At 40.9% G+C, this 27,739-nt stretch overlaps 1 protein-coding gene across 2 annotated transcripts in view; it reads left to right on the top strand.

Annotated features, from left to right (window-relative positions):
• Positions 1-27,445, top strand: part of PSMF1 (proteasome inhibitor subunit 1) — a 52,305-nt gene extending 24,860 nt beyond the window's left edge. For both annotated transcript variants that reach the window (XM_030831004.3, XM_060284507.1), the window contains exons 5-7: positions 25,129-25,182; positions 26,321-26,479; positions 27,021-27,445. In XM_030831004.3, the coding sequence (XP_030686864.1) occupies positions 25,129-25,182; positions 26,321-26,479; positions 27,021-27,072 (265 nt within the window). In that variant the 3' untranslated portion in view covers positions 27,073-27,445. The remainder of the gene's footprint in view (positions 1-25,128; positions 25,183-26,320; positions 26,480-27,020) is intronic.
• The last annotated feature ends 294 nt before the right edge of the window (positions 27,446-27,739 follow it).

The raw sequence follows: 27,739 nt of genomic DNA, 5'->3' as shown, positions 1-27,739 counted from the left end.
ACATGAAAAAGAATGAAGTTGGACCCATTCTTCAAACTATACACAAAAATTGACTCAAAATGGATCATAGACCTAAGTGTAAGAGCTAGATAGGACTATAAAACTCCTAGAAGAAAACTTAAGAATAAATCTTCATGACCTTGTATTAGAGGTGGTTTCTTAGATACAACACCAAAAGCACAAGCTACAAAAGAAAATATAGATGAATTGGACTTCAACAAAAATAAAACCTTTTGTTGCATCAAAGAACAGTATCAAGAAAGTGAAAAGACGGCCCACAGAATAGGAGCAAGCATTTACAAATCATATATCTGACAAGAGACTTGTATCCAGAATACATAGAGAACTCTTGCATCTCAGTAATGAAAAGACAACCCAATTTTAAAAAGGTTAAAGGATTTGAATAGACATTTCTCCAACTAATATGTACAGGTGGCCCATAAACATGTGAAAAGATGTTCATCATTAATCATTAAGGAAGTGGAAATCCAAACTACAATGATATACTACTTGTTTGTGCACATATTCATGTACAACTTTTGTACATGAATGTTCATAGCAGCATTATTCATAATAGCCGAAAAGTGGAAACAACCTAAATGTCCATCAACTGATGAATGGATAAAGAAATGTGATATATGCATACGATGGAATATTTCAGCAATAAAAAAGGATGAAGTACTGATACTGATACACGTCACAACATGTGTGAACCTTGGAAACATTATGCTAAGTGAAAAAAGCCATTTATGTGAAATGTCCAGAATAGGCAGATCCATAGAAACAGAAAGTAGATTAGTGGTTGCCAGGAGCTGAGGTGGAAGGATTAGCGAGCATGAATGGGGAATGACTAATGGGTACAAGGTGTTTTTTTAGGGTGCAGAAAATGTTCTAAAGTTAGAACATTAGAACACTGTGAACATCTAAAAACCATTGTTAAGTGGCTGAATTTTATGATAACATGAAATATCCCAATAAAGATGTAAAAAAAAAATTGAAAGGTCCTAACCTTGGCTTAATTGGAAATGTGAATATATAACAATAGAAATGAGGCTCTCAGGATCAAACTATAAGAGAACTGATAATAATCGCCCATGATTGAGACTTTTGTATTTTTCCTTCAACTAGAGGGTGGTTTGGTAATACCTAAAAAATATTTTATGGGACCAACATTATACTAGCAAAAGGATTCTTGCCCCCTAAGAAACAAGGCAAGGATATCCACTCTCACCAGTCTTATTAAGCATAGTACTGAAAGTTTTGCATTTGTCTTTCTTAAGGCAAGAAAATGAAAAGGCATATAGGTAAGAAAGGAAAAAGTAAAAGTTTATATTCACAGATGACATAATGCTCTATATGGAAAATCTCAAGGAATCTACCCAAAAAAATAATAGCAAAGTTGCAGGATGCCAGTTCAACATTCAGAAGTCAATTATATTTCACTATATTTCAGTAAACACGTGGAAACAGACATTTAAGATACAATACCGTTTACAATCACTGAAAAAAATACTTGGGTATAAATCTAACAAAACATGTTTAAGACTTTTATGCTGAAAACTGTAATCAAAGAAGACCTAAATAAGTGGAGAGACATAACATGTTCAAGGACGGAAGACTCAACATAGTAAAGATGTCAAATACTCCACAAATTAGCTTACTAGTTTAATTGAATTCCTATAAAAAACCCAACAAAAATTTCTGTAGATAGAGCAAGATTATTCCAGAAGTTATCTGGAAAGGCAAAGGGATTTGGAGTAGCTAAAACAATTTTGAAAATGAATAAAGAGGGAGAAATCACTCTACCCAATGTTCAGGCTTATTATATAGCTACATTAGATGGATGGACTCATAGATCAATAGAACAGAATAGAGAACCCAGAAATAGGCCCACAGACATATAGCCAGTTGACTTTTGACTGGGGTGCACAAGCAAATCAATGGAGCAATTGGATAGTCACAAGCAAAAATAAGAGCCTTGACCTAAACCTCACACCTTAAATCCAGTTTAACTCAAATTGGATCATAGATTTAAATGTAAAACTTAATATTACAACACTTTTAGAAGAACTCAAAGGAGAAAATCTTAAGGATCCAAGGCTTGGTGAAGAGTTCTTAGATATGACTATAAAAGCACAAACTATAACAGAAAAAAAATCAATAAATTGGACTTCATCAAAATTAAAAACTTTTGTTCTGTGAAAGACCCTGTTAGAATAAAAACATAACCTACAGATTGGGAAAGAATGTTTGCAAACCACATATCTGGCAAAGGAATTGTATCTAGAAAGATAATCTTAAAACTCAACAGGTTAAAAAAATGAACAATCCAATTAGAAAATGAGCAAAGGATATGAAGAGATGTTACACTGAAAAGGATATACAGATGGCAAATAAGCACAGGAAAATGTGTTCAGCATTACTGGCCATTGGGGAAATGCAAATTAAACCACAGTGAGATACTTCACACCTATTAGAAAAGCTGAAATGAAAGTAATGATACCAAATGCTGGAGAGGGTGCAGAGAACTGGGATCTCTCACACATTGCTGGTGGAACATAAAATGGTACAGCTACCCTGGAAAATTGTTTGGCAGTTTTTTAAACTAAACATACACTTAATGGTAAGACCCAGGAATCACACTCCTGGGCATTTATCAGATATGAAAATTATGCCACACAAAAACCTATCCACAAATGTTCATAAATAGCTTTATTTGTAATAGCCAAAAACTGGAAACAACCTGGATGTCCTTCAGTTGGTGAATGATTAAACACACATCCATTCCATGGAATACTACTCAACAATATAAAGGGATGAATTGTTGATACACAAAACAGTTACATGGATCTCAAGGTCATCAGGCTGAGTGAAAAAAGCCAATTCCAAAAGGTCACGCACTGTATGATTCCATTTATATAATATTTTTTGCAATAACAAAATTATAGAGGTACTAAACAGACTAGTGTTACCAGAGGTTATGGATGGGACAGGGCTGTGGGTGTGTTAATAAGAGGGGATAGCATGAGGGAGATCTTTGTGGTGGTGTAACTATTGGGGAAAACTGGGTGAGGGTACACAGGATTTCTCTGTACTACTTTTCCAACTTCTATTTCAAGGTAAAAAAGTTTATTTTAAAGTTTAGATGCTGAGGAGTCACGTAGGTTCTTAAGTCCACCGTATTTACTGAGCTCACTATATGCGGGGCACTAGATCTCCCGCTGGGTGCTTCACAAAGGCCAATGATGCCATTCATGCTCCTGCTCTTACCTCATCTCATGGGGATGAACAGGATACTTGGGAGCGCGTAGGAAGAGGAACCTGAACCACACTTGGTGTTCAGGGAAGGCTTCCCTAAGAAGGGACTCACCTCCAAGCAGGAGGAGATGTTAGCCAGGCAAAGAGTAGGGTAGAATGGGTGCTCCAGCCTGAAAGCCTGTCCTGTGCAGAGCCCTGGAAGGACAGGTGGTGTGGTTAGAGCCGGGCAGGGGTACAGTGGTGGTGTTCCTTTGGTTGGCTAAAACTCCTGGCCCCCTAGCCCTGGCATTCATCCCATCTTTGACAATACTACCACTCAGTTATTTTTTGTCTAATTGCAAGATTATTGGCTTTTTCCAAGTGCATATCCCCTTTGCTCTACTTTTTCACCTCTTTGTATCTGCATCACCCGGACCTATGCCTTGCACATTTTTGGTGAATTCTGTGTTCAGCAACTGTTCGCCTCTGGGTTCAGCGATCCCTGGGCCTGGGCTCCTACTCTTGAGGCATGTGCTCTCCCTCTGACGTGGGAGACAGGTGAGTAAATAAGAGTGCCATTGCAGAGGTTAGCACAGAGATCCTTCATAGGTAACCTAGGAAAGGCTTCTTGGGGGAGGTGCTGCCTGAGCTGTGTCTTCACGGGGAAGAGGAGAACTATTCCTTAAGCTCCTTTTCTTTTTTCCTTTTCATGTGTCTGAATTATTTCCTAAGATTCCTTTCGTGGGGAGGTTGTTCCAGGTTGAGACCAGCAGGCCAGAGGCATCAAGGTCTGAAAGCGTGGGACTGTCCCTGAATTTTGTCTAGAGAAAGAATTCATGTCAGAATCCTAGGATATAACAGCTGTGAAGGTACATGAATCTTCCCCCATGGGCAGTTGGAAACCATTGAAGGATGCTGATGAGAGAGGGTGTTAGTGTCTTTGGCTCAGGATCCTGGTGGATTGGAGGGAGTGAGGCAGAGGGCCAAGCCTCATCACTCCTGTATACCACTCTTAGCAGATGGGACTTGTTCCCTTCTTTCTGCTACCTCACCCACCTCCCATGTCAAGAAGAGAGTATTATATGGCAGTTAGCAGCACAGGCTTCGGAGGTTGATCAGCTGGGTTCAAACCCTGGCCTTGTAGCTTTGCCTGTCTCTCAGTGAGCACAGTTAGCCTTGGTTTTCTCATCTGCACCTTGGGAATTATTATACCTGTCTCAGGTTTCTTCGCATGGAATATGATGATGTCACGTATTGAGCTCATGGCTCAAAATATAGTAGATGCTTAAGAAATACTCCATGGATCCTATTCAGGTAGCAAGCAGAGATGAGAACAAGACTGAAGGTATAATGACTAGAGGGTTTCCCGAAAGAGAGAACCTCTTTTATTTTTTAAAATACATAGTCTGTTCCTCCTAGAAAAGGATTTGATGCTGTGGAACCACTTAGATGTGAGAGTATCGACCCAGAGGGTGTGCTGGGCAACTACATTTAGGCCCAGGACCTTTATGGACATTGTTTCCTCTGTCATCACGTTGGCCACCACTTATCGAGGATAGGAGAAACTGCCATTTCTTGGCTGTCCACTATGTGTTGACCACCATACCAAGTGTTTCCATTTATGGTTGCTCATCTTCCAGGCGGTCCTACACGGAAATCAGCAGCATCCCTACTTTTACAGAGGGGTATACAGTGGATAAGGGAGGTAGCATAACTTCCCAGAATTATCTAACTGAGGGGGTGAAGACTGGGGTTTGCCCCTACATGGGACTCAGAAGCTTATGCTTTCCCCATTGCACCCTTCAGTGTTAGTTCATGTAATCAATTTGTGTACAAGTTCAGTGTAGTGAGTGCACACTGATGATGGAGAAAAATCCATCCCCTAACCCCCCTCAGTTTGATCTTTCTTAGGCAAGCTTATCTCCCAGGACTGGAACACTGAACTAGAAGATGAGGCGGAATGTTTAGGAGGCTTTTTGTCAGCCACTAGCGAATTGACAGGTCTTGCCTCTGTAGTCCCCTTCACTCTCCACCCCCACCCATTGCAGCCTCCTTCCTCTGTCAGCACAGATGCCTATAATGACGACTTCTTTGTGAGAGCCCCATCACTACCATGTTGCTGGGCAACCAGCCACTCATACTTTCACCTTTTTGTTTTTCCCACAAATGCCAGATTTAAGGGTGGGGCCTTAGGGCAGGAAGAAGGGAAAGGAGAGCAGAGGGCCCATCTGGCTGCTGCAGGTTGTTAATTACCCTATCACTGAACAGCCTTAGTTTATATTCTGAGTAGGAAACAACAGCCTCTGCCCCTTCCCATAGGATACAGTTCTGTGTCTCACCCCTCACTTTCCACACCATATTGCCTATCCCACACCTGGAAACCTCCAGATGCTAACTGAAGTTGGGATGTCTTGCTTCACTAAGTGTGTGGTGATGTGTGTCCAGACCTTGTCAGAGGCTACTGGTGTGATGCTGGTATAGATGGAGAGGATATTCCATTGTGATAGAGAATTGAGGGTGAAAATTAGGTCTGTTCTACTCCTGAAATCTCTAGGGAAGAAATACTGAAAACAAGCCATCTCTAAGGGAAGTTTTTTTCATCTAAGCCTAACTTTTTGTTGTTGTTGTCATTACAATTCTAACCCATTTCCCTTTGCTCCATCTGTCCTCAGTCAGGAGACTGTATGCCCCAAATCTTGTTCTTTGTTTTGAAAAATCAAAATTTCCTATGCTTAACCAGCTTTGCTAAAACTAATCCTTAAATATAAAGCTCTTATTTATGTCATTCAGAATTTATTTTTAATCCCATTCACTCTTTATCTTTACATATTTTCTAAATGTTCCCAATATTTGTGTTCCACATTTTCTTTTTCTTTTTTTTTTGTTTTTGTTTTTTTCATTTTAACATCTTTATTGGAGTATAATTGCTTTACAATGGTATGTTAGTTTCAGCTTCACAACAAAATGAATCAGTTATGTATATACATATGTTCCCATATCTCTTCCCGCTTGCGTCTCCCTCCCTCCCACCCTCCCTATCCCACCCCTCCAGGCGGTCACAAAGCACCGAGCTGATCTCCCCGTGCTATGCAGCTGCTTCCCACTAGCTATCTACCTTACGTTTGGTAGTGTATATATGTCCATGCCTCTCTCTCGCTTTGTCACAGTTTACCCTTCCCCCTCCCCATAGCCTCAAGTCCATTCTGTAGTAAGTCTGTGTCTTTATTCCTGTTTCACCCCTAGGTTTTTCATGACATTTTTTTTTCTTAAATTCCATATATATGTGTTAGCATACGGTATTTGTCTCTCTCTTTCTGACTTACTTCACTCTGTATGACAGACTCTAGGTCTATCCACCTCATTACAAATAGCTCAATTTCGTTTCTTTTTATGGCTGAGTAATATTCCATTGTATATATGTGCCACATCTTCTTTATCCATTCATCCGATGATGGACACTTAGGTTGTTTCCATCTCCTGGCTATTGTAAATAGAGCTGCAATGAACATTTTGGTACATGACTCTTTTTGAATTATGGTTTTCTCAGGGTATATGCCCAGTACTGGGATTGCTGGGTCATATGGTAGTTCTATTTGTAGTTTTTTAAGGAACCTCCATACTGTTCTCCACAGTGGCTGTATCAATTTACATTGCCACCAACAGTGTAAGAGGGTTCCCTTTTCTCCACACCCTCTCCAGCATTTATTGTTTCTAGATTTTTTGATGATGGCCATTCTGACTGGTGTGAGATGATATCTCATTGTAGTTTTGATTTGCATTTCTCTAATGATTAGTGATGTTGACCATTCTTTCATGTGTTTTGTTGGCAGTCTGTATATCTTCTTTGGAGAAATGTCTATTTAGGTCTTCTGCCCATTTTTGGATTGGGTTGTTTGTTTTTTTGTTATTAAGCTGCATGAGCTGCTTATAAATTTTGGAGATTAATCCTTTGTCAGTTGCTTCATTTGCAAATATTTTCTCCCATTCTGAGGGTTGTCTTTTGGTCTTGTTTATGGTTTCCCTTGCTGCGCAAAAGCCTTTAAGTTTCATTAGGTCCCATTTGTTTATTTTTGTTTTTATTTCCATTTCTCTAGGAGGTGGGTCAAAAAGGACCTTGCTGTGATTTATGTCATAGAGTGTTCTGCCTATATTTCCTCTAAGAGTATTATAGTGTCTGGCCTTACATTTAGGTCTTTAATCCATTTTGAGCTTATTTTTGTGTATGGTGTTAGGGAGTGATCTAATCTCATACTTTTACATATAGCTGTCCAGTTTTCCCAGCACCACTTATTGAAGAGGCTGTCCTTTCTCCACTGTACATTCTTGCCTCCTTTATCAAAGATAAGGTGACCATACGTGCGTGGGTTTATCTCTGGGGCTTCTATCCTGTTCCATTGATCTATATTTCTGTTTTTGTGCCAGTACCATACTGTCTTGATTACTGTAGCTTTGTAGTATAGTCTGAAGTCAGGAAGCCTGATTCCTCCAGCTCCGTTTTTTATTTTCAAGATTGCTTTGGCTATTCGGGGTCTTTTGTGTTTCCATACAAATTGTGAAATTTTTTGTTCTAGTTCTGTGAAAAATGCCAGTGGTAGTTTGATAGGGATTGCATTGAATCTGTAGATTGCTTTGGGTAGTAGAATCATTTTCACAATGTTGATTCTTCCAATCCAAGAACATGGTATATCTCTCCATCTATTTGTATCATCTTTAATTTCTTTCATCAGTGTCTTATAATTTTCTGCATACAGGTGTTTTGTCTCCTTAGGTAGGTTTCTTCCTAGATATTTTATTCTTTTTGTTGCAGTGGTAAATGGGAGTGTTTTCTTGATTTCACTTTCAGATTTTTCATCCTTAGTGTGTAGGAATGCCAGAGATTTCTGTGCATTAATTTTGTATCCTGCTACTTTATCAAATTCATTGATTAGCTCTAGTAGTTTTCTGGTAGCATCTTTAGGATTCTCTATGTATAGTATCATGTCATCTGCAAAGAGTGACAGCTTTACTTCTTCTTTTCCAATTTGGATTCCTTTTATTTCCTTTTCTTCTCTGATTGCTGTGGCTAAAACTTCCAAAACTATGTTGAATAAGAGTGGTGAGAGTGGGCAACCTTGTCTTGTTCCTGATCTTAGTGGAAATGCTTTCAGTTTTTCACCATTGAGGAAGATATTGGCTGTGGGTTTGTCATATATGGCCTTTATTATGTTGAGGAAAGTTCCCTCTATGCCTACTTTCTGCAGGGTTTTTTAATCATAAATGGGTGTTGAATTTTGTCAAAAGCTTTCTCTGCATCTATTGAGATGATCATATGGTTTTTCTCCTTCAATTTGTTAATATGGTGTATCACGTTGATTGATTTGCGTATATTGAAGAATCCTTGCATTCCTGGAATAAACCCCACTTGATCATGGTGTATGATCCGTTTAATGTGCTGTTGGATTCTGTTTGCTAGTATTTTGTTGAGGATTTTTGCATCTATGTTCATCAGTGATATTGGCCTGTAGTTTTCTTTCTTTGTGACATCCTTGTCTGGTTTTGGTATCAGGGTGATGGTGGCTTCGTAGAATGAGTTGGGGAGTGTTCCTCCCTCTGCTATATTTTGGAAGAGTTTGAGAAGGATAGGTGTTACCTCTTCTCTAAATGTTTGATAGAATTCACCTGTGAAGCCATCTGGTCCTGGGCTTTTGCTTGTTGGAAGATTTTTAATCACAGTTTCAATTTCAGTGCTTGTGATTGGTCTGTTCATATTTTCTATTTCTTCCTGGCTCAGTCTTGGGAGGTTATACCTTTCTAAGAATTTGTCCATTTCATACAGGCTGTCCATTTTATTGGCATAGAGTTGCTTGTAGTAATCTCTCATGATCTTTTGTATTTCTGCAGTGTCAGTTGTTACTTCTCCTTTTTCATTTCTAATTCTATTGATTTCAGTCTTCTCCCTTTTTTTCTTGATGAGTCTGGCTAATGGTTTATCAATTTTGTTTATCCTTTCAAAGAACCAGCTTTTAGTTTTATTGATCTTTGCTATTGTTTCCTTCATTTCTTTTTCATTTATTTCTGCTCTTATTTTTATGATTTCTTTCCTTCTGCTAACTTTGGGGTTTTTTTGTTCTTCTTTCTCTAATTGCTTTAGGTGCAAGGTTAGGTTGTTTATTCGAGATGTTTCCTGTTTCTTAAGGTAGGATTGTATTGCTATAAACTTCCCTCTTAGAACTGCTTTTGCTGCATCCCATAGATTTTGAGTCGTCGTGTCTTCATTGTCATTTGTTTCTAGGTAGTTTTTGATTTCCTCTTTGATTTCTTCAGTGATCACTTCGTTATTAAGTAGTGTATTGTTTAGCCTCCATGTGTTTGTATTTGTTACAGATCTTTTCCTGTAATTGATATCTAGTCTCATAGCGTTGTGGTCGGAAAAGATACTTGATACAATTTCAATTTTCTTAAATTTACCAAGGCTTGATTTGTGACCCAAGATATGATCTATCCTGGAGAATGTTCCATGAGCACTTGAGAAAAATGTGTATTCTGTTGTTTTTGGATGGAATGTCCTATAAATATCAATTAAGTCCATCTTGTTTAATGTATCATTTAAAGCTTGTGTTTCCTTATTTATTTTCATTTTGGATGATCTGTCCATTGGTGAAAGTGGGATGTTAAAGTCCCCTACTATGAATGTGTTACTGTCGATTTCCCCTTTTATGGCTGTTAGTATTTGCCTTATGTATTGAGGTGCTCCTATGTTGGGTGCATAAATATTTACAATTGTTATATCTTCTTCTTGGATCGATCCCTTGATCATTATGTAGTGGCCTTCTTTGTCTCTTCTAATAGTCTATAGTATTTTAAAGTCTATTTTGTCTGATATGAGAATTGCTACTCCAGCTTTCTTTTGGTTTCCATTTGCATGAAATACCTTTTTCCATCCCCTTACTTTCAGTCTGTATGTGTCTCTAGGTCTGAAGTGGGTCTCTTGTAGACAGCAAATTATATGCGTCTTGTTTTTGTATCCATTCAGCCAATCTGTGTCTTTTGGTGGGAGTATTTAGTCCATTTACATTTAAGGTAATTATCGATATGTATGTTCCCATTCCCATTTTCTTAATTGTTTTGGGTTCGTTATTGTAGGTCTTTTCCTTCTTTTGTGTTTCTTCCCTAGAGAAGTTCCTTTAGCAGTTGTTGTAGAGCTGGTTTGGTGGTGCTGAACTTTCTCAGCTTTTGCTTGTCTGTAAAGGTTTTAATTTCTCCATCAAATCTGAATGAGATCCTTGCTGGGTAGAGTAATCTTGGTTGCAGGTTTTTCTCCTTCATCACTTTCAATATGTCCTGCCAGTCCCTTCTGGCTTGCAGAGTTTCTGCTGAAAGATTGGCTGTTAACCTTATGGGGATTCCCTTGTGTGTTATTTGTTGTTTTTCCCTTGCTGCTTTTAATATGTTTTCTTTGTATTTAATTTTTGACAGTTTGATTAATATGTGTCTTGGCGTATTTCTCCTTGGATTTATCCTGTATGGGACTCTCTGTGCTTCCTGGACTTGATTAACTATTTCCTTTCCCATATTAGGGAAGTTTTCAACTATAATCTCTTCAAGTATTTTCTCAGTCCCTTTCTTTTTCTCTTCTTCTTCTGGAACCCCTATAATTCGAATGTTGGTGCGTTTAATGTTGTCCCAGAGGTCTCTGAGACTGTCCTCAGTTCTTTTCATTCTTTTTTCTTTATTCTGCTCTGCAGTAGTTATTTCCACTATTTTATCTTCCAGGTCACTTATCCGTTCTTCTGCCTCAGTTATTCTGCTATTGATCCCATCTAGAGTATTTTTCATTTCATTTATTGTGTTGTTCATCATTGTTTGTTTCATCTTTAGTTCTTCTAGGTCCTTGTTAAATGTTTCTTGCATTTTGTCTATTCTATTTCCAAGATTTTGAATCATCTTTACTATCATTATTCTGAATTATTTTTCAGGTAGACTGCCTATTTCCTCTTCATTTGTTAGGTCTGGTGGGTTTTTATCTTGCTCCTTCATCTGCTGTGTGTTTTTCTGTCTTTTCATTTTGCTTATCTTACCGTGTTTGGGGTCTCCTTTTTGCAGGCTGAAGGTTCGTAGTTCCTGTTGTTTTTAGTGTCTGTCCCCAGTGGCTAAGGTTGGTTCAGTGGGTTGTGTAGGCCTCCTGGTGGAGGGTACTAGTGCCTGTGTTCTGGTGGATGAGGCTGGATCTTGTCTTTCTGGTGGGCAGGTCCACGTCTGGTGGTGTGTTTTGGGGTGTCTGTAGACTTATTATGATTTGGGGCAGCCTCTCTGCTAATGCGTGGGGTTGTGTTCCTGTCTTGCTAGTTGTTTGGTGTAGGGTGTCCAGCACTGTAGCTTGCTGGTCATTGAGTGAAGCTAGGTGCTGGCGTTGAGATGGAGATCTCTGGGAGATTTTCGCCGTTTGATATTATGTGCAGCTGGGAGGCCTCTTGTGGACCAGTGTCCTGAAGTTGGCTCTCCCACCTCAGAGGCACAGCACTAACTCCTGGCTGGAGAACCAAGAGCCTTTCATCCACACGGCTCCTTAATTTGGGATGATTGTTGTCTATTCAGGTATTCCACAGATGCAGGGTACATCAAGTTGATTGTGGAGCTTTAATCCGCTGCTTCTGAGGCTGCTGGGAGAGATTTCCATTTCTCTTCTTTGTTCTCACAGCTCCCAGGGGCTCAGCTTTGGATTTGGCCCCGCCTGTGCGTGTAGGTCCCCGGAGGGCGTCTGTCCTTTGCTCAGACAGGACGGGGTTAAAGGAGCCGCTGATTCGGAGGCTCTGGCTCACTCAGGCCGGGGGGGGGGGGGGGGGGGGTAGGGAGGGGCACTGCGTGCGGGGTGGGCCTGCGACGGCAGAGGCCGGCGTGACGTTGCCAGCCTGAGGTGCGCCGTGCGTTCTCCCGGGGGAGTTGTCCCTGGATCCCGGGACCCTGGCAGTGGCGGGCTGCGCAGGCTCCCAGGAGGGGAGTTGTGGAGAGTGACCTGTGCTCGCACACAGGCTTCTTGGTGGCGGCAGCAGCAGCCTTAGAGTCCCATGCCCGTCTCCGGGGTCCGCGCTTTTAGCCACGGCTCGCGCCCGTCTCTGGAGCTCCTTTAAGCAGCGTTCTTAATCCCCTCTCCTCGCGCACCAGGAAATAAAGAGGGAAGAAAAAGTCTCTTGCCTCTTCGGCAGGTCCAGACTTTTCCCCGGACTCCCTCCCGGCTAGCCGCGGTGCACTAACGCCCTGCAGGCTGTGTTCACACCGCCAACCCCAGTCCTCTCCCAGCGCTCCGACTGAGGCCGGAGCCTCAGCTCCCAGCCCCACCCGCCCCGGTGGGAGTGCCATTCGGTCCTGATCCTCTGTGCAGGAATCTCTCTGCTTTGCCCCCCGCACCCCTGTTGCTGTGCTCTCCTCCGCGGCTCCGAAGCTCCCCCACTACGCCACCCGCAGTCTCCGCCCGCGAAGGGGCTTCCTAGTGTGTGGATACTTTTCCTCCTTCACAGCTCCCTCCCGCTGGTGCAGGACCCGTCCCTATCCTTTTGTCTCTGTTTTTTTTTTTCTTTTGCCCTAACCAGGTACGTGGGGGGTTTCTTGCCTTTTGGGAGGTCTGAGGTCTTCTGCCAGAGTTCAGTAGGTGTTCTGTAGGAGTTGTTCCACGTGTAGATGTATTTCTGGTGTATGTGTGGGGAGGAAGGTGATCTCCGCGTCTTACTCTTCCGCCATCTTCCCAGAAGTCTCCACATTTTCTTTTTAATTTTGTATTTTGTTTACTAAGGTGGTAAACATATATATATATATATTTTTATTATTATTATAATCATGTCATATTGTCTGCTTCTTTGTCCGCCTGATAATTTTTTTTTACATCTTTATTGGAGTATAATTGCTTTACAATGGTGTGTAGTTTCTGCTTTATAACAAAGTGAATCAGTTGTACATATACATGTTCCTTTAACATATATTTTTTAGTATCTGATATTTTATTCTACCAATATATGCTGTAGTTTGCCTAACCTCCACAGGGAATTTCAAGAATGTCCAATTTTTCATTTTAAACAGTACACTGTGAACATCTGTATTTAAATTTTTTCTTTTGTTTCCTGGAGTTATATTTTCTGTGCTGGCAGATCTCAGGCTTTTTTGTCTCAGGAACTCTTTTGCATTCCCCCAAATTATTTAGGACCCCAAAAGAGCTCTTGTTTGTTTGAGTTGCATCTATCAATATTTACCATATTATAAATTATAGCTGAAATTTTTAATTAAAAAATTAAATTTTAAATTTAAATATACATTTATTCATTCATTTAAACATAATAATAAACCTGTTGTGTGTTAACCTAAATAACAAATTTTATGAAAATAACTATTTTCCAAATCAAAAACTTAATGAGAAGAGTGACATTGTTTTCATTGTTGCAGATATCTTTAATACTGGCATAGAAGACAGCTAGATTCTCATTTCTGCTTCTGCATTTAGTCTGTAGGTGATAATGTTTTTGTTTAAGCCTTAACATAGGTTGTTGGAAAAGAGAGTAGTAGTAATTGTGGATATTCTTTGCATTACACCAAAACTTTATAAGTGATAGTTTCTTTAAGGTGTTAAGGTAAAACAATAAAATAGCCAGTTATTACCAACAAAACAGGTTTATCCAGGAGCAGCAAAGAATTGCAGTTTGGGGCATGCAGCTGTGGTTCACCACATGCAAGTCTGGTAAAGCAAAGGAGAATTTCTTTTATAGAGAATAAGGGGAAGTTGGGAGGGGCTGTTATAAACCTAAAGTCCATTGGAGAAAACTGGGAGTTTGCAGTATAATGGCTTTTCATTGGCTGAGTTGTGAGATGCTTTCATTGGCTGAGCTGTTGCCGGACAAGGAGAAAATCTTTCTTCCTCTTCCTGGCAGTAGTAAAGTAGTAGTACTTCCTGTGGGAGATGTAAGGTACTCTTTTCCTTCTGGGGTCTGTGTTGATGTCAAGTGATTCGTGCATGAAGGCTCTGCTCTCCCTTCTGGCCTCTTGATTCCATTTTAGTTAGTTTCCCTTTATTAATTTTCACAAAGGGTTAGTTGCAATGTAGAATCTGAATCTATATCAGTGAACTTTTTGTACATTATTACATTAAAATCCATTGCTCTATCATGCCCTTTTAATGGATCTTTTACCAGTGCATGCTATTGGGAGATCATGAATTGGTTATTTGGAAACTGTTGGTCCACTGAGATGTGCAGATTCGCTAAACGTTGACACATTTATTACACAATATTTTAAAAATCAGATTCATCAATATTACTGATCTGATCAGCATCAGTATGGGAGAGCCGTCAAGCTAGTGGTGAATACAAATTTCCAAATTGCTAATTTTCACTTGAAAGCTTGAATTTTATCATTGGCAACATATACTGTCAGTTATTTTCCTTGCAGTAACAGGTTCACATGGTTTTCAAGAAAGTATCAACTGGGTAGCCCAGTCTGAATAACCATGTTTTGTTTGTCTGTCATTGTTTTGTATAAAAATGGTTTTCCATGGAAAAAAACGGCTACTTCAGCTAGCAACTTAAACAACTGCACGAGTACTTCTCTTTGAGACAACCGTTGTATTTCTACATGCACAGAAGTACTTTATGCATATTTCCCATTTCATCACACAGACTATTAAAAAGAGGTGTACTCAAAGATTGAGAGTTTAGAATACTTGGTAATTTTCAACGATTCTTTAAGGACATTCTGAAGGAAAACTGGATGGGGGTGGGAGTGGGAGTGGCTGGTGAGGGAGGTTACAGTGACTGCTAGTTGAATGCTTCTGCTTTGATTCATGCTAAGTCATCAACTCTTTTACCCACCATTGCTTTTGCACCATCAGTGCAAATATCAACACGGTGAAAAAGCAGATAGCTTCTAAGATGAAATAGTTTTGACCTCATGGACCCCCCCTGAAATGAGAGTCTCAGGAACCCCCCAGGGGTCCATGGACCACATTTTGAATCTTTTTTTTTTCCCTCTTGTAGTTTGTCTTTTCACTCTGTTAATGGTGTTTTTTAAATTAAAACATTCTTAATATTTTATGTAGTTTGGCTTATCAATACTTTACCTTTATATGTGATGCTTTTTTGATCTGTTTGAGAAATTTTTGCCCTACCCCAAGGTCATGTAGAATTTCTCATATTTTCTAGAAGCTTTGTTGTTTCACCTTTTATATTAAGATAATCCGTTTGAAATTAATTTTTATGTGTTGTGAGATAGATTCATATTTTAGCTTTGATCTAGCACCAAATTTTGAAAAGAATTATCCTCTACCTATGCTACCTTAATAATTTTCATTTTTCATTACTTGTGAAACAATAATAGTTGCCCTCATTCTTTTCCTTAGAATGGACGAAATCTTTATCCCTTTGATCTTTTTCCCATGGATGGCAAAGCTAGTTCAGTAATATTTAATATGGCTACTTTTTATTGAATGCCAACTATTGCAGACAACATACTAGTCATTTCATCCTCATGCTTTTATTTAATCCTCTCAACCCCATGAGATCAGTAAGGGCTATCCCCCTTTTACAGTTTACATGAAACTGAGGTTCATGTGTAAGTAACTTGACCACAACCATTAAGGAGCAGAAGTTGTGTTATAATAATAGAATATTGGATACTGCTTATTAAACTCTTTATTGTATACCAGGTGCTAAGCTTTTATAAACATTCTCATTTAATCCTTATAACAACCCTGAGAAATAGATACTATTGTCTGTATTTTACAGGGGAGAAAACTAAGGCTTAGAGATTTCATGATTTGCCCTAGGTCAGACAGCTGTTAAATGGTGAAGCCAGAATTTGAACTTGGGTCAAACTCTGAAACCTTTGCTTTTATCCTTTACACAATTTTTTAGCCCCAAGTGGGTCTAAGTGTCAATTATGTGTCAGATACTGTGCTAGGCACTGGGAATACATGATGAGGTATGGACCTAACTTTCAAGGAGTTCACAGTCGATTAGGGCTGATTGCCCCTTTTATTCCAGACCGTTAACTCTTTTTAAAATCGTGAAAGAAGTATGTCTGAGGTCTTCTGCTCAGAAGAGGTTGATTATTATGAAGGACTGAGTTGAGATAGGATATAGAAGGAAGGGCTTCACTGAGATAATGCATGATGAACTAAATTTTAAAGGACTAATAAAAAATCTGTAGTATTGGGAGTAATTGGTATTTGTGGCCAAGGGAACAGTGGGGACAAATGGGGCTATGAAATCATCTTATCGTGTGTGTGTGTGTGTGTGTGTGTGTGTGTGTGTGTTTGTAGGCAGGGGAGGGATCAGGGGGTTATATATTACTTGTGCTGGCATGTGAAGGGAGAATAGGTAAACATGGGGGCCACATCACAAGGGGCCTTATGTGCTAAGGAGCTGGGTTTGATCCTGGGGTAATGGAAGCCATCAAAATGTTTTGGTTAGCAAGTGATCCATTTGGGACCCCTTTAACCATTGACTTTTTTTTTTTTTAAGGGATCCCACTTAGATTCTGGCAACTAACATAGGTAATATTTATTGAGCCTTTACTGTGTGCTGAGCTATTACGTTAAGTATAAAGTATAATCTCTTTTAACCTTCATTAACAAGAGAATGAGAGATAGGTGCTAGTGTTATCCCCATTTTATAGAAAAGAAAACTGAGATACAGAGAGGTTAATCAACTTGCCCAGAGAAACACAGCTCAAACATTGGTGTGGGATTCAAAGGGATATTTTCTCCTTTTGGCACCTATATCAGCAGTTGCTTCAAAAGAAACTGTCTTGGCTTGGATTATTCCAAGAACAAAGAGAAAGCTAGTATGGTTGGAGCATGGTGCAGAAGAGTGATGGGAGATGACACTGTAGGGGTAAGCAAAGGACAGTTTGTGTAGAGCCTGGGTCATTGTCAGGAGCAGGGAAGCCACTAGGTGTATTTAGCAAGAGAGGGACTTGATATTATTTACCTTTTTTTTTTTTTAAATTCTTCTGGCTCCTTTGTAGAGAATGGATTAGAGAGGGACAAGAGTAGAAACAGAAAGACCAGATAAGGGGCTGACACAGGCATCCAGGCAAGAAATAATGATGGTAGGTGGTAGGTGGTAGGTGGTGGCAGATATGTAGATGATCTGGGATATATTTGGAAGTATACTATACAGGACTTGCTTATGGGTTGGCCTGATGATGGGAAGAAAAAGCAAGGATGATGCAAGGAGTTTTTTTTTTTTTTAGCCCAAGTCATTTCTAATTTGGGGCTACCATAGGTAATGCTTCAGGGAACATACTTTTCGTGCAACTTAGAACACATCTGAATATTTCCTTAGCATGCATTCCTGACAGTAGAATTAATATATTAAGGACTAAGCCTCTTTTTAAAGATTTTGATACGTATTGCCCAGTTGCCTCCCTAAACAGTAGTATTAATTCGCATTCCCCCTATATTTTGGTGTCATTTCCACATCCTTTTCACTGCTGGAGTTAGTCTTTTTCTTTCAAATTATTTAGAAAGGCATCATCCACATAACATTTGTAAGCTAACTGAACCCAAATTCAGTTTCTTGTTACCCCATTCCTCACTGGCTATTGGCTGGAGGCCTCTCTCTCACCTCCTTAAACCTCTTGCATTTCTTCTCACGTGGCTGCCTCCATATTTAAAGCCAACAGCAGTGTGTCAGGTTCTTCTCATGCTTCAAATCTTCCCTTCCACCTTTACTTCTGCCATCAGCTAGAGAAAGTTCTCTGCTTTTAAAGGTCCATATGATTAGATTAGCTCACCCAGATAACCCCCCCCCCCTTTTTTTTTTTTCCCGGTACGCGGGCCTGTCACTGTTGTGGCCTCTCCCGTTGTGGAGCACAGGCTCTGGACGCGCAGGCTCAGCGGCCATGGCTCACGGGCCTAGCCGCTCCGCGGCATGTGGGATCTTCCCAGACCGGGGCACGAACCCATGTCCCCTGCATCGGCAGGCGGACTCTCAACCACTGCGCCACCAGGGAAGCCCAATCCCCCCTTTTTGAGGTCAACTGTGCCATAAAACATAAATGCAGGAGTGATTTCTCATCACACTCACAGATTCTGGGGATTAAAGGGTGTGGAATCTTGAGAGGGGGACATTTCTACCAAAGGCAAAATACATTTCCCCTCCCCCAGCGTTCTGAGGAGGCTTTTGCCGTTACTGTATCAGCTCAGCCTAAAATCTTATCTAAATCTCATCAGCTTAAAGGACCTAAATCTAACCTTGTAAATCATCTAAATCAGGTACAGTTGAAGCTCCTGAGTACAACTGCTTTCTGTCTCTTGACCAGAGAAATAGGTTGTCTGTTCCCATCATACAGTGGTCGGATGGGCAAAGAATAACAGTTATCGATTTCTAACCTGGAAAAAAATATGAGCATGAAAGTTATTCATTACAGCATTATTTATAGTTAACACACACCAGAAGCAATACCCCAATACCTACAGTAGAAAATTAAGTAAATTTAAAAAATTTGCTTCACTTGAGTGACTATTATTTGGCCATTAAAAATGTTAATAGCAAAGAAAAACAACATGAGAAATACAGGACACAAGTGGAGGAAAACAGTGAGATCTAAAATTATATTTATTATAATTGTCTAAAAATATGCTTCTAAAAAGACTAGGAAAGAATAGCAAAAATAGTCATGGTGTTAGAGTCAGATGATGGGTGACATTTTTCTTATAATTTTTTAGTATATGCATATATTTTCTTTCTCTTTTGAAAATCTTTGTTCAGTTAGCCTAAATGTAGTATTTTCCAACCATTCTCAGTCCCCAGTTCACCTTTGAACTCATAGGATATCCTATCCTGTGAGTTCATCGAGGGGTGGGGAAAAGGAAAGGTGTAGTGCCCTGCTTGCTCAGAGCACATAACTGGTGCTCTCCTTGTTGATGTGCACACACTGTTGTCTATAGCTATCAGCATTTCCATTTTCCCAGTCCTAAGTTTCCACACTTGGCAGGACAAAGCAAATAAACCCAGACCACAAAAATTCCCCAGCTTGTACCCTCGCTGGGATGCAGCCTAGCCATTGGTGGTCTCCAGACCAGCAATGCCAGATCATGTGGGAGCTTTCAGAAAATGAAGGATCTCAGGTCCCATCCCTGATCTTCTGAATTAAAACCTACATTTTAGCAAGATTCTCCCACTGATTCATGTGCACATTACAACTTGAACAGAACTGGCCTAGGTGGTTCAAACAATGCCATGAAAACTGACTCAGGGATCAGGGTCTAGAAATCTTCAGGTAATTGCTGCTGGATGCACTGTGAAAGCACAGCCGGCACTCCTAAAGAATTCTGATGTGCATATGGAGAGCTTTGCGTTCATGCCTGGTGATCACCAGTGGGTGCAGACCAGCAGCTGTGTTGAAAGCAGCCATATTGATGTTCTGTACCAGCTAAGAGCCTAGGTTTGGAAGACTCTGGTTCTGGAATAAGCACACTCCTTCCTGACTTTCCCATTGACTGCAGCTATATAGAATGCACAGCGCAATTATTTGAGGATGCTGAAAAGTAGTAGCAGATAGATTGGGAAAGAAGACCAGAGGTTGAAATACCACCATACTGGCCTCCAGTATGAACTCAAGGAAGCCCAAAACAAGGAATTAGATATTGGCATGGAAAGAGAGCACTCCAGGACAGCCCTCCATTCTGGCTAAAGGAGTGGGAATGGGGTCTAGTGCTCAAGAGAGAATGAGGAAAATCTCCCGTGTTTCTTCTTCCTTTTCTCCATTGTTTTATACCCCAGCATGTGACAGTCCACAAACTTAAAACTGAGGGAGAAGACCCTTCCTTTCCAATAAGACTTGTGTCAAGAGTATGGAGTGAACCACTGTTGCTTTTTTTTCTTTCTTTGTTCTCCCTCCATTTGATACAGGCATGTGGACACAGGCACTGTCAGGGGAAGTACATGGCAGAGCAAGGTAAGCAATGTCCCAGCTTTCTGGCCAGAGGACCAAAAGAGGAGCCCCAGGGAACTGGAAGGTATCAAGGAGATAGATCACAGAAACGGAAGAGTTCAGAAAGCAACTCCATAAACTTATGGACTCCAGGCCTTACCTGCAAACTGTACATAAGTGGATCTGATTGTAAATAGCACACCAAAGACTTTGAGAACAGAACTGCAGGATAGCCCACTGCCAGGTCTCAGACTGACCACTGGTTAGCACATACGTGGTACACAACTGGATAGCACTGCAAAGGCTTTCCAGACAGAACTGACATTGAAACCTGAACTTGGATCCCAAACCCAGCTGGGTCGATTGCCTGCTAAGACAAAAATACCAGGATTCTCCCCAAACCTCATGACAAAATGTTCAAAATTATTGGGCATACAAAGAATCAAGAAAATTTCAGCTCACAAAAAGACAATCAACAGATGCCAATATGCCAATGTGATGCAAATGTTGGAATAATTATGTGACAGAGATATAAAGCAGCTATTATAAAAATGCTTAGAGAAGTGAGGGCAGTCTAGAAACAAATGGAATGATAGAAAATCTCAGCAAAGAAACAAGGTACAAAAAAGAACCCAATGGAAATTTTAGAACTGAAAAGTAATAATGCAGTAATCAAAATAATTTCACTGGATGAATCAGTAGCAGAATAGAGATAACAGAGGAGAGATTAAATGCTTGACATAAATCAGTAGAAATCATCTGAACAATAGAGAGAAAAAATATTTTAAAATAAAGTTTCAGGAACCTGTGGGACAATTATAAAAGAGCTGACATTGCGGTCATGAAAGTCTTAGGAGGAGAGGAGAAAGAGTGAAGTACAGAAAAATTATTTGAAGAAGATAATGGCTGAAAACTTCTCAGATTTGGCAAAAGACATAAACCTACAGATTTAAAAAGCTCAGCAAATCCTAAGTAGGATAAACCCAAAGAAGTCCATGCTCAAACATAATCAAATTGCTAAAAATGAAAGTCATGAAAGCAACTAGAGAAAAAAACACATTGCTTATAGAGGAATAAGAATTTGAATGATTATGGATTTCTCATCAGAATACATGGAAACCAGAAATAAGTAGACCACCATTCTTAAAGTATGGAGAAAAAAGGATTGTCAGACCCAGAATTCTATGTCCAGCAAATACATCATCTTTATTTCTGAAGGATTTTAAGATATTCTTAGTAAAAGGATACGAAGAGAATTCATAGTCAACAGATCTTCTCAGAAGGAATTGCTAACGAAAGTTCTCAGACAGAAGGGAAGGGATACCAGATAGACACTTGGAACATCAGGAATAAAGGAAGAGCAATAAGAATGGTAAATATCTAGATAAACATAATAGACTGTTCTCTTGAATTCTCTAAAACATGTTTTATAATTGAAAGCAAAAATTAGAACAAATTCATTGTAGTTATAATATATATGTCATATAATATGACAATATTGTATGTTATATAAGACAAGGAAGGTGAATGAAAGGACTTACTTATGCTGATAAGGTTTTTACCTTCTACTTGAAAGGGTAATATACTATTTCTCAGTAGACTGTGAAAAGTTACATCTGTTTATTGTAATCCCTCAAGCAACCACTGAAAAAACTACAAAGAGATCTAGTCAAAAACTCTGAAGTTGAATTAAAAAGAGAGAAAATAGAGGAAAGAAAAAGAACAATTGGAAAAGCAATAGTAAAATGGCAGATCTAAATCTAAACATATCACATTAAATGTAAATGGTCTCAACACACCAATTAAAAGGTCATGGCTTTTGAAGTTGGGTAAATCTAGTGTGAATTCATTCTTGGCCACTTACTACCCATCTGGCCTTGTGTAAGAACACTTGCTTTTCTGAGCCTCAGTTTCCTCACTTGTAAAATAGGAAAAAAATTGTACTTCCTTAGAGGGCTATTGCAAATATAAAATAAGGTAATATTTATAAGGAGCTCAGCATATCCGTCTGTTTAAAAAGTAGGGGAAATGCATATTTGCTCATATATGCAGAGTATGTTTGGAAGAACATACATGAAACTGATGTCATTAGTTGTCTGTGGGTAGCCTGGAGGACAGGGCTAAGAGGGAGATTTTTTTTACTTGTAGGGGTCCACAATCTCTTATCTTACAACTCTGAAATCAGAAGAGCTCTGAAAACCCGGTGTTGTTGATTTTTTTGTTTTGTTTTGTTTTGTTTTTTTCATAAGATTGATGCCACACCTTGTTTGGTAGCAGAACCTGAACTGAAGTGGCATTAAGCTCCTTATATGTTCATTTTGTGTCAATTCTCATTCATTTTGCAGAAATATTAAGGTATTGGTTATAGGATACTACACAATAATATGTTAGGTATATTCATCTGACCTTTCTGAAACATGAAAAATAGTGAATTCCAAAACACATCCAGCCTAAGATTATGGATCTGTGTATCCTTTGAATTTTGAATTCAATCTGTGTATTGTTTTGAATTTTGAAACTGGTGAAGGCATTACCTATTCAGAAAATTAAATTTTAAAAACTAAATTTAGCATGGTGCCTGACACAAAGCAAGCTGTCAGTAAGTATCGGCAGCTGCTATTATTCCATTCTTCCAGGCCTTTCCTGTCAACAAATCTGTTCATGTCCAATACTATGTTTCACCATGACAGCAGACTCTGAGTGTTACTACTTAGATTTTCCATCGTAGAAGACTGAGGTGCAAACCAGCCAGACCCCTGCCAACCAGCCAGACAGTCCCCCACCCAGAGTCCTGAGGTTTTTCCTGTTCACCAGACCACCTCAGCCATAAGAATGGCGTCAACAGGATTTGTGTGCCCAAGAGAGGCGTGTTGTTTTTATCTAAGAGGAGAGGAGAGCACATAAGGAGGAATTGTGTGCGGTCAGGATCACCCCCAAATCCCAAAGGGCCTTCAAAGGGCCCCAGTCCCAAAGGGCCCGTTTTAAAGCTAGGCCTTACTGTCCAGTGGGCCCAGCTAGGCAGTTGCGCCTACAGCATTTAGTGTACAGCACTCGCTTTCAGCTGATTACTAGATGAAGTTTTAGGGGCTTGATTCTAGAGACCATTTACAAAAATTAGCTTCTTTTTTTTTTTTAATCCCGAGAGCCTCATTCAGCATATCCAGTACTGAGACTGTTTTATAATCGGATCTGGGCGTGTATATAATGAGCTCACAGAAGCGTGCATGTGTTGCAGTTAGACTGTGTTGAGTGTGAGCCTAAAGGATATGCCGTGACAATTGCAAGAAAGCAGATTGTTGGGGTGGGCCTGGCAGCTGCCTTTCTAGCCTCCATTGTTCTTTATCTCTTCTTTCCTCCCCACGCTCTGTGGCCTAGGAGAGAAAAACAGAGATGGCTCCATGTTTCAGGAGCCATCAGGGCTCTGTTTTCCAAGTCATTTTTATAGCCACTAGAAGCTCCTCCTGCTTGCTGCTCTGTAGGGGGCAGTTTGTGGAGACAAGTGTAAAATGCTTGCTGCCCTCTGCACCACTTGGTCTGTCCAGTGAGGCAGTTGTTGGGAGGCCACCAGAAAGTTTGAACTGCCAGCTCCGTGAACCATGGCTTGGAAACAATAACCTAGGTCGGGAAAAATTGCTTCCCTTGGAAGCCATGTCCATCTAAATCATGGTGTCCTTTCCAGCTCATAAGGTAGAACTACCTGGAGAAGCACCTACTTTTGGATTATTTTCCTAGTTGCTTAATTAATGGCTTCTTACCTGTAAGCTTTGATTAGCTGCTATTTACCAGGCTTTTCTGAGGTCTCCCATGCCCCAGAACTGTCGGGTTTGTATTGCTCACTGGGGCTCTAAGCAGATTCCAAAGCACACTTTTTCAAATACCAAATCTTCTTTGTTTTATTATATCCATAGCCATATCCTATATAGAAAAAATAGGAAAGTATAAAGAAGAAACTTCTCCCAGGTTTAACTGTCACTGTTTATATTTTCAGTTATGCTTCTTTCTAGTTTTATTTATACACACACACACACACATTTTTCATAGTTGATTTCCTAGGCTATTGATAATGCCCTTTTCTCCCACAGTTAACAATGGAGCATAAACATTTTCCACATCATTTTAAAACATTCTAAGAACATTGTTTCCATGGCTGCATTACCATGATCTGCCTAACTGGTCCCCATTTACAGCCAATCCTGTTCCTTTGGTTAAAGTCTTTATGATGATATTTTCATTTGAATTATGTATTATTTTTTTAAGATGGATACCTAGGCATAAAAGTATCAGATCACAGAATGTAAAGATACAGAAGGCTTTTGAGAGACAGATATATTTTGCGTGTATATATATATTAGTATAGACTTGGTCTCCACAAAGCACACACTGATTTATTCTCCTGGCTCCTGCAGTCTCAGTGTGGGCAAAAATTGGTTCTTGATTGGGGGGTGAAAAAAATCTTAGAAATTACAATGGTTTGTGGCTATCCAGTGCAGTATCTGTGATATTAGCATTTCATGCAGGGGCCATAATGAGAAAAAGGTTGAGAAGCACAGTTCTAGTTGCATATGAGCACCCATCTCACTCCACCCTTCGAAGCTGTTAAATCTGAGCTTTTGGTTTGGGGTTTTAGAATAGTATTTTTCTGATCTAAATGTTCTTGGTTCTTTGTACAAACTTTAGGAGCCTGGGAAAGGTATGAATAAAATAAAATTTATCTGGTTGCCACTGTTCATATTTTTATCTTTCTACATTATTGGGATCCTCCATGTTTCTAGTTTTATGTTCAGCTCTTTTCGCGTAATTGCCATTGTAATAATTTCAGTGTTAGTCTGTGCCGAGGATCACTTTGAAATATCCCTTGTGTTCTGGTCTCACGCAGGGGCTTCCCCTGTCCCCCATGCCTGGGAGTACATTTGTGTCCCCAAAGGCATCAGGTTTGGACCTCTGGGAGCCCAGGCTGCTCTGGGACTTTCAGTAATTGTCCCTTGTTTGTTTCAGGTGTGATCCCCTGGGCCCATTTGCTGTCGGGGGAGAGGACCTAGACCCCTTTGGGTGAGTACTGCTGGGGAGGTGACAGCAACACGACTTGCTCTTATGGCCTTTCAGCCCAAGCTCATCTTCTAATTTTAGAGCTTTTCATCAGTCTTCCTTTGGGGTGAAGGAAGCAGTTGTTGCTGAGTGGCTGAGAAAGCATTGCCACTGCTCTGCTCTGCCGTACCTGGAGCAGTGCAGGAGGGCTCTGAGTGTTGGGGAGTGGCTGAGCAAGCCCGGTGGGCAGCTCCTCTGTTGTTTTCTGGCCCTGCTTGTTTTGGTGGAAGACAGCAGCTGTCCCTTGGATGGAAGGATACCATGGGGATCTATCAGGTGCAGACTGAAGAGCACACAGTGGGCTACAGACCTGAGGGCAGTCCAGGGCTATTCAGAGGTCACCTCATTTGGTAAGGGGAGTCTCTGATCCCCATTAGACTCTGGTGTAGTTCTTGTCAAGTCCCCAACAAAGTTATTTCAGCCTCAGCTAGGCACTGTCTTCTCTGAATGCTTTTAGATTTTAACCTCTGCTGCAAAGTGTCCCCAGCTTGAGTGTCTCACCTTTAGACCATGGGGAAATCATATAAGTCTGCAGTTAAGCTTGAACAGTGACTTCAAAGTTTGGGGAACATCAGCTTATTCATCCTAGTTTGAGCCATGAGGTCGGATCCATGGAATTCAATGAGGGACAGATGCTGTCAAGAGCCAGACTTGGACAGCCAAATTATGGATTGCCCTGAGACCTTTAAGGAAACAGCAAAAAAGCTAGCATCATGAATTATCTCAATTCATTAGTCCTTAGACCTAAAGTAGTAGCCTGCAGAGCCTTGTGATGGTTCTGCATTGACCTTGACAAGTTCTGGCACACGTTCTTTATCGAATTGTTCCCCCTTGGGTGCAGGAGATGGCAGGGACCTCAATTTTGTGGGTTCAGGGAGCCTGTAGAGCTGAAAGTACAAGCCATGATGGCCAGAGAAGGTGTGCTCTGTGTGTTGTTGCTCTTGCCCACTTCCTGCTGGCACTCAGGCAGCCATCCGTGTGTGTCTGCTTGAACCATCCAGCGTTGATGTCCCAGTCATTTTTAGTCCATTCTCACCACCTTCACTCCTTCTCCAACAGCTGCTTGCCACATTTGCTTACCCATCGTTCCTTCTTGCCTCAGGTGTCGGAGAGGTGGCATGATCGTGGATCCCCTGAGATCCGGCTTCCCAAGAGCACTTATTGACCCATCATCGGGCCTCCCAAACCGGCTTCCTCCAGGCGCTGTGCCCCCAGGAGCACGCTTTGACCCCTTTGGACCCATTGGGACCAGCCCACCTGGGTAGGTATTCACTCAGGTATGCTGAGAAGTAGGACGTGATGGCAGCTTAGCTCAGCATTGCAGGGATGAAGGCGTCTGACGCCAGGCGCAGAGTCATCACTACCTCTGTCCCCTGCTGCCAAGAGAGTGGAGCCTCCTCCAGGCACCTGCCTGATGCCTCCCTGGAGCCTTCCAGGAGCTTCCCATTCCTCAGTGCCTCCCTTCCCCAGCTCCCGTCACGGAGGACTCAGAGGAGGGGTTGCTACTCACACTTAATGGACTTTTTGTATGTGTCAGGAACTCACTGGATCCTTATGTCAACACTTGTGGGTAGATATTACTGTCCACATTTCACAGATGCAGAAATCAAGGCCTTGAAAGGTGGAGTAACTTATCCAAGGTGGGAGAATAAGAATTCAGACCCAACTCTAGAGTGCATGCTCTTGAACTGCACAAACCACCACATCATTCTGAGGCAGGCTCTCTCCATTCAGGACCCTGTGTGCCCGTGCGCCGCTGGCTCTCCATCGCCCCAACTCACCAGCCCCTCTTTCCATTCCAGACCTAACCCAGACCATCTCCGCCCGCCGGGCTACGATGACATGTACCTGTGAAGGCCTCAAGAATGTAACATACCATCCTTCCCTCTACTCTCCTGGAGCTGCCACTGCTAGCCCCATCAGCAACCGTTTTCTTGTGGGCTGGGGGCAAGGGACTCTGCCCATGTGTTTGCAGGCCAGCTGGGATTGCCTCCCCACCCCCTGCCAGGGCCAAGGTACCTGCTGTAGCTGTCCACCTGGCTGCATATAGGTCCCAAAGAGAAATCAGTGTCTCTCACCACCAGCTCCTCCCCACTTCCCAGGGAAGACTCCGGCAACATATACCCTCGACCCGATGCAGTCCCAGTTGCAGCACTGTAAGAACAGAACACATTTTGGATGTTATTACTAAGAACCAAATGTCAATACAAAAATCATGTTGCCAGTATCCCACTCTTCTTTGCTGCTCAGTTCCTTCCATTTATGAGACTTGAGAGTTTGAATGTTTGAGGGGCTAAATGACTCTTTTTTCCTACCCAGGGCCTGTTCTTGCTTCTCAGGCACCTTCCTTTCATAAATTGCTCTTGCTCCTGACACCACTAAGAATGGGTCCCAGTCTGGCTTCATGGATGAAAATGAGTGACTGGAAACCCCATAGGCCACAAGGATGCCTTTCTCAAGGACAGGCAGATTGTGGAAAGATTGCATCATTCTGAAAAGGGCAAAATCTTCCAGTTCTGCT

The sequence above is a fragment of the Globicephala melas genome, chromosome 15 (genome assembly GCF_963455315.2).
Source record: "Globicephala melas chromosome 15, mGloMel1.2, whole genome shotgun sequence".
NCBI lineage: Eukaryota > Metazoa > Chordata > Mammalia > Artiodactyla > Delphinidae > Globicephala > Globicephala melas.
This window is presented reverse-complemented; position numbering and strand designations above follow the sequence as displayed.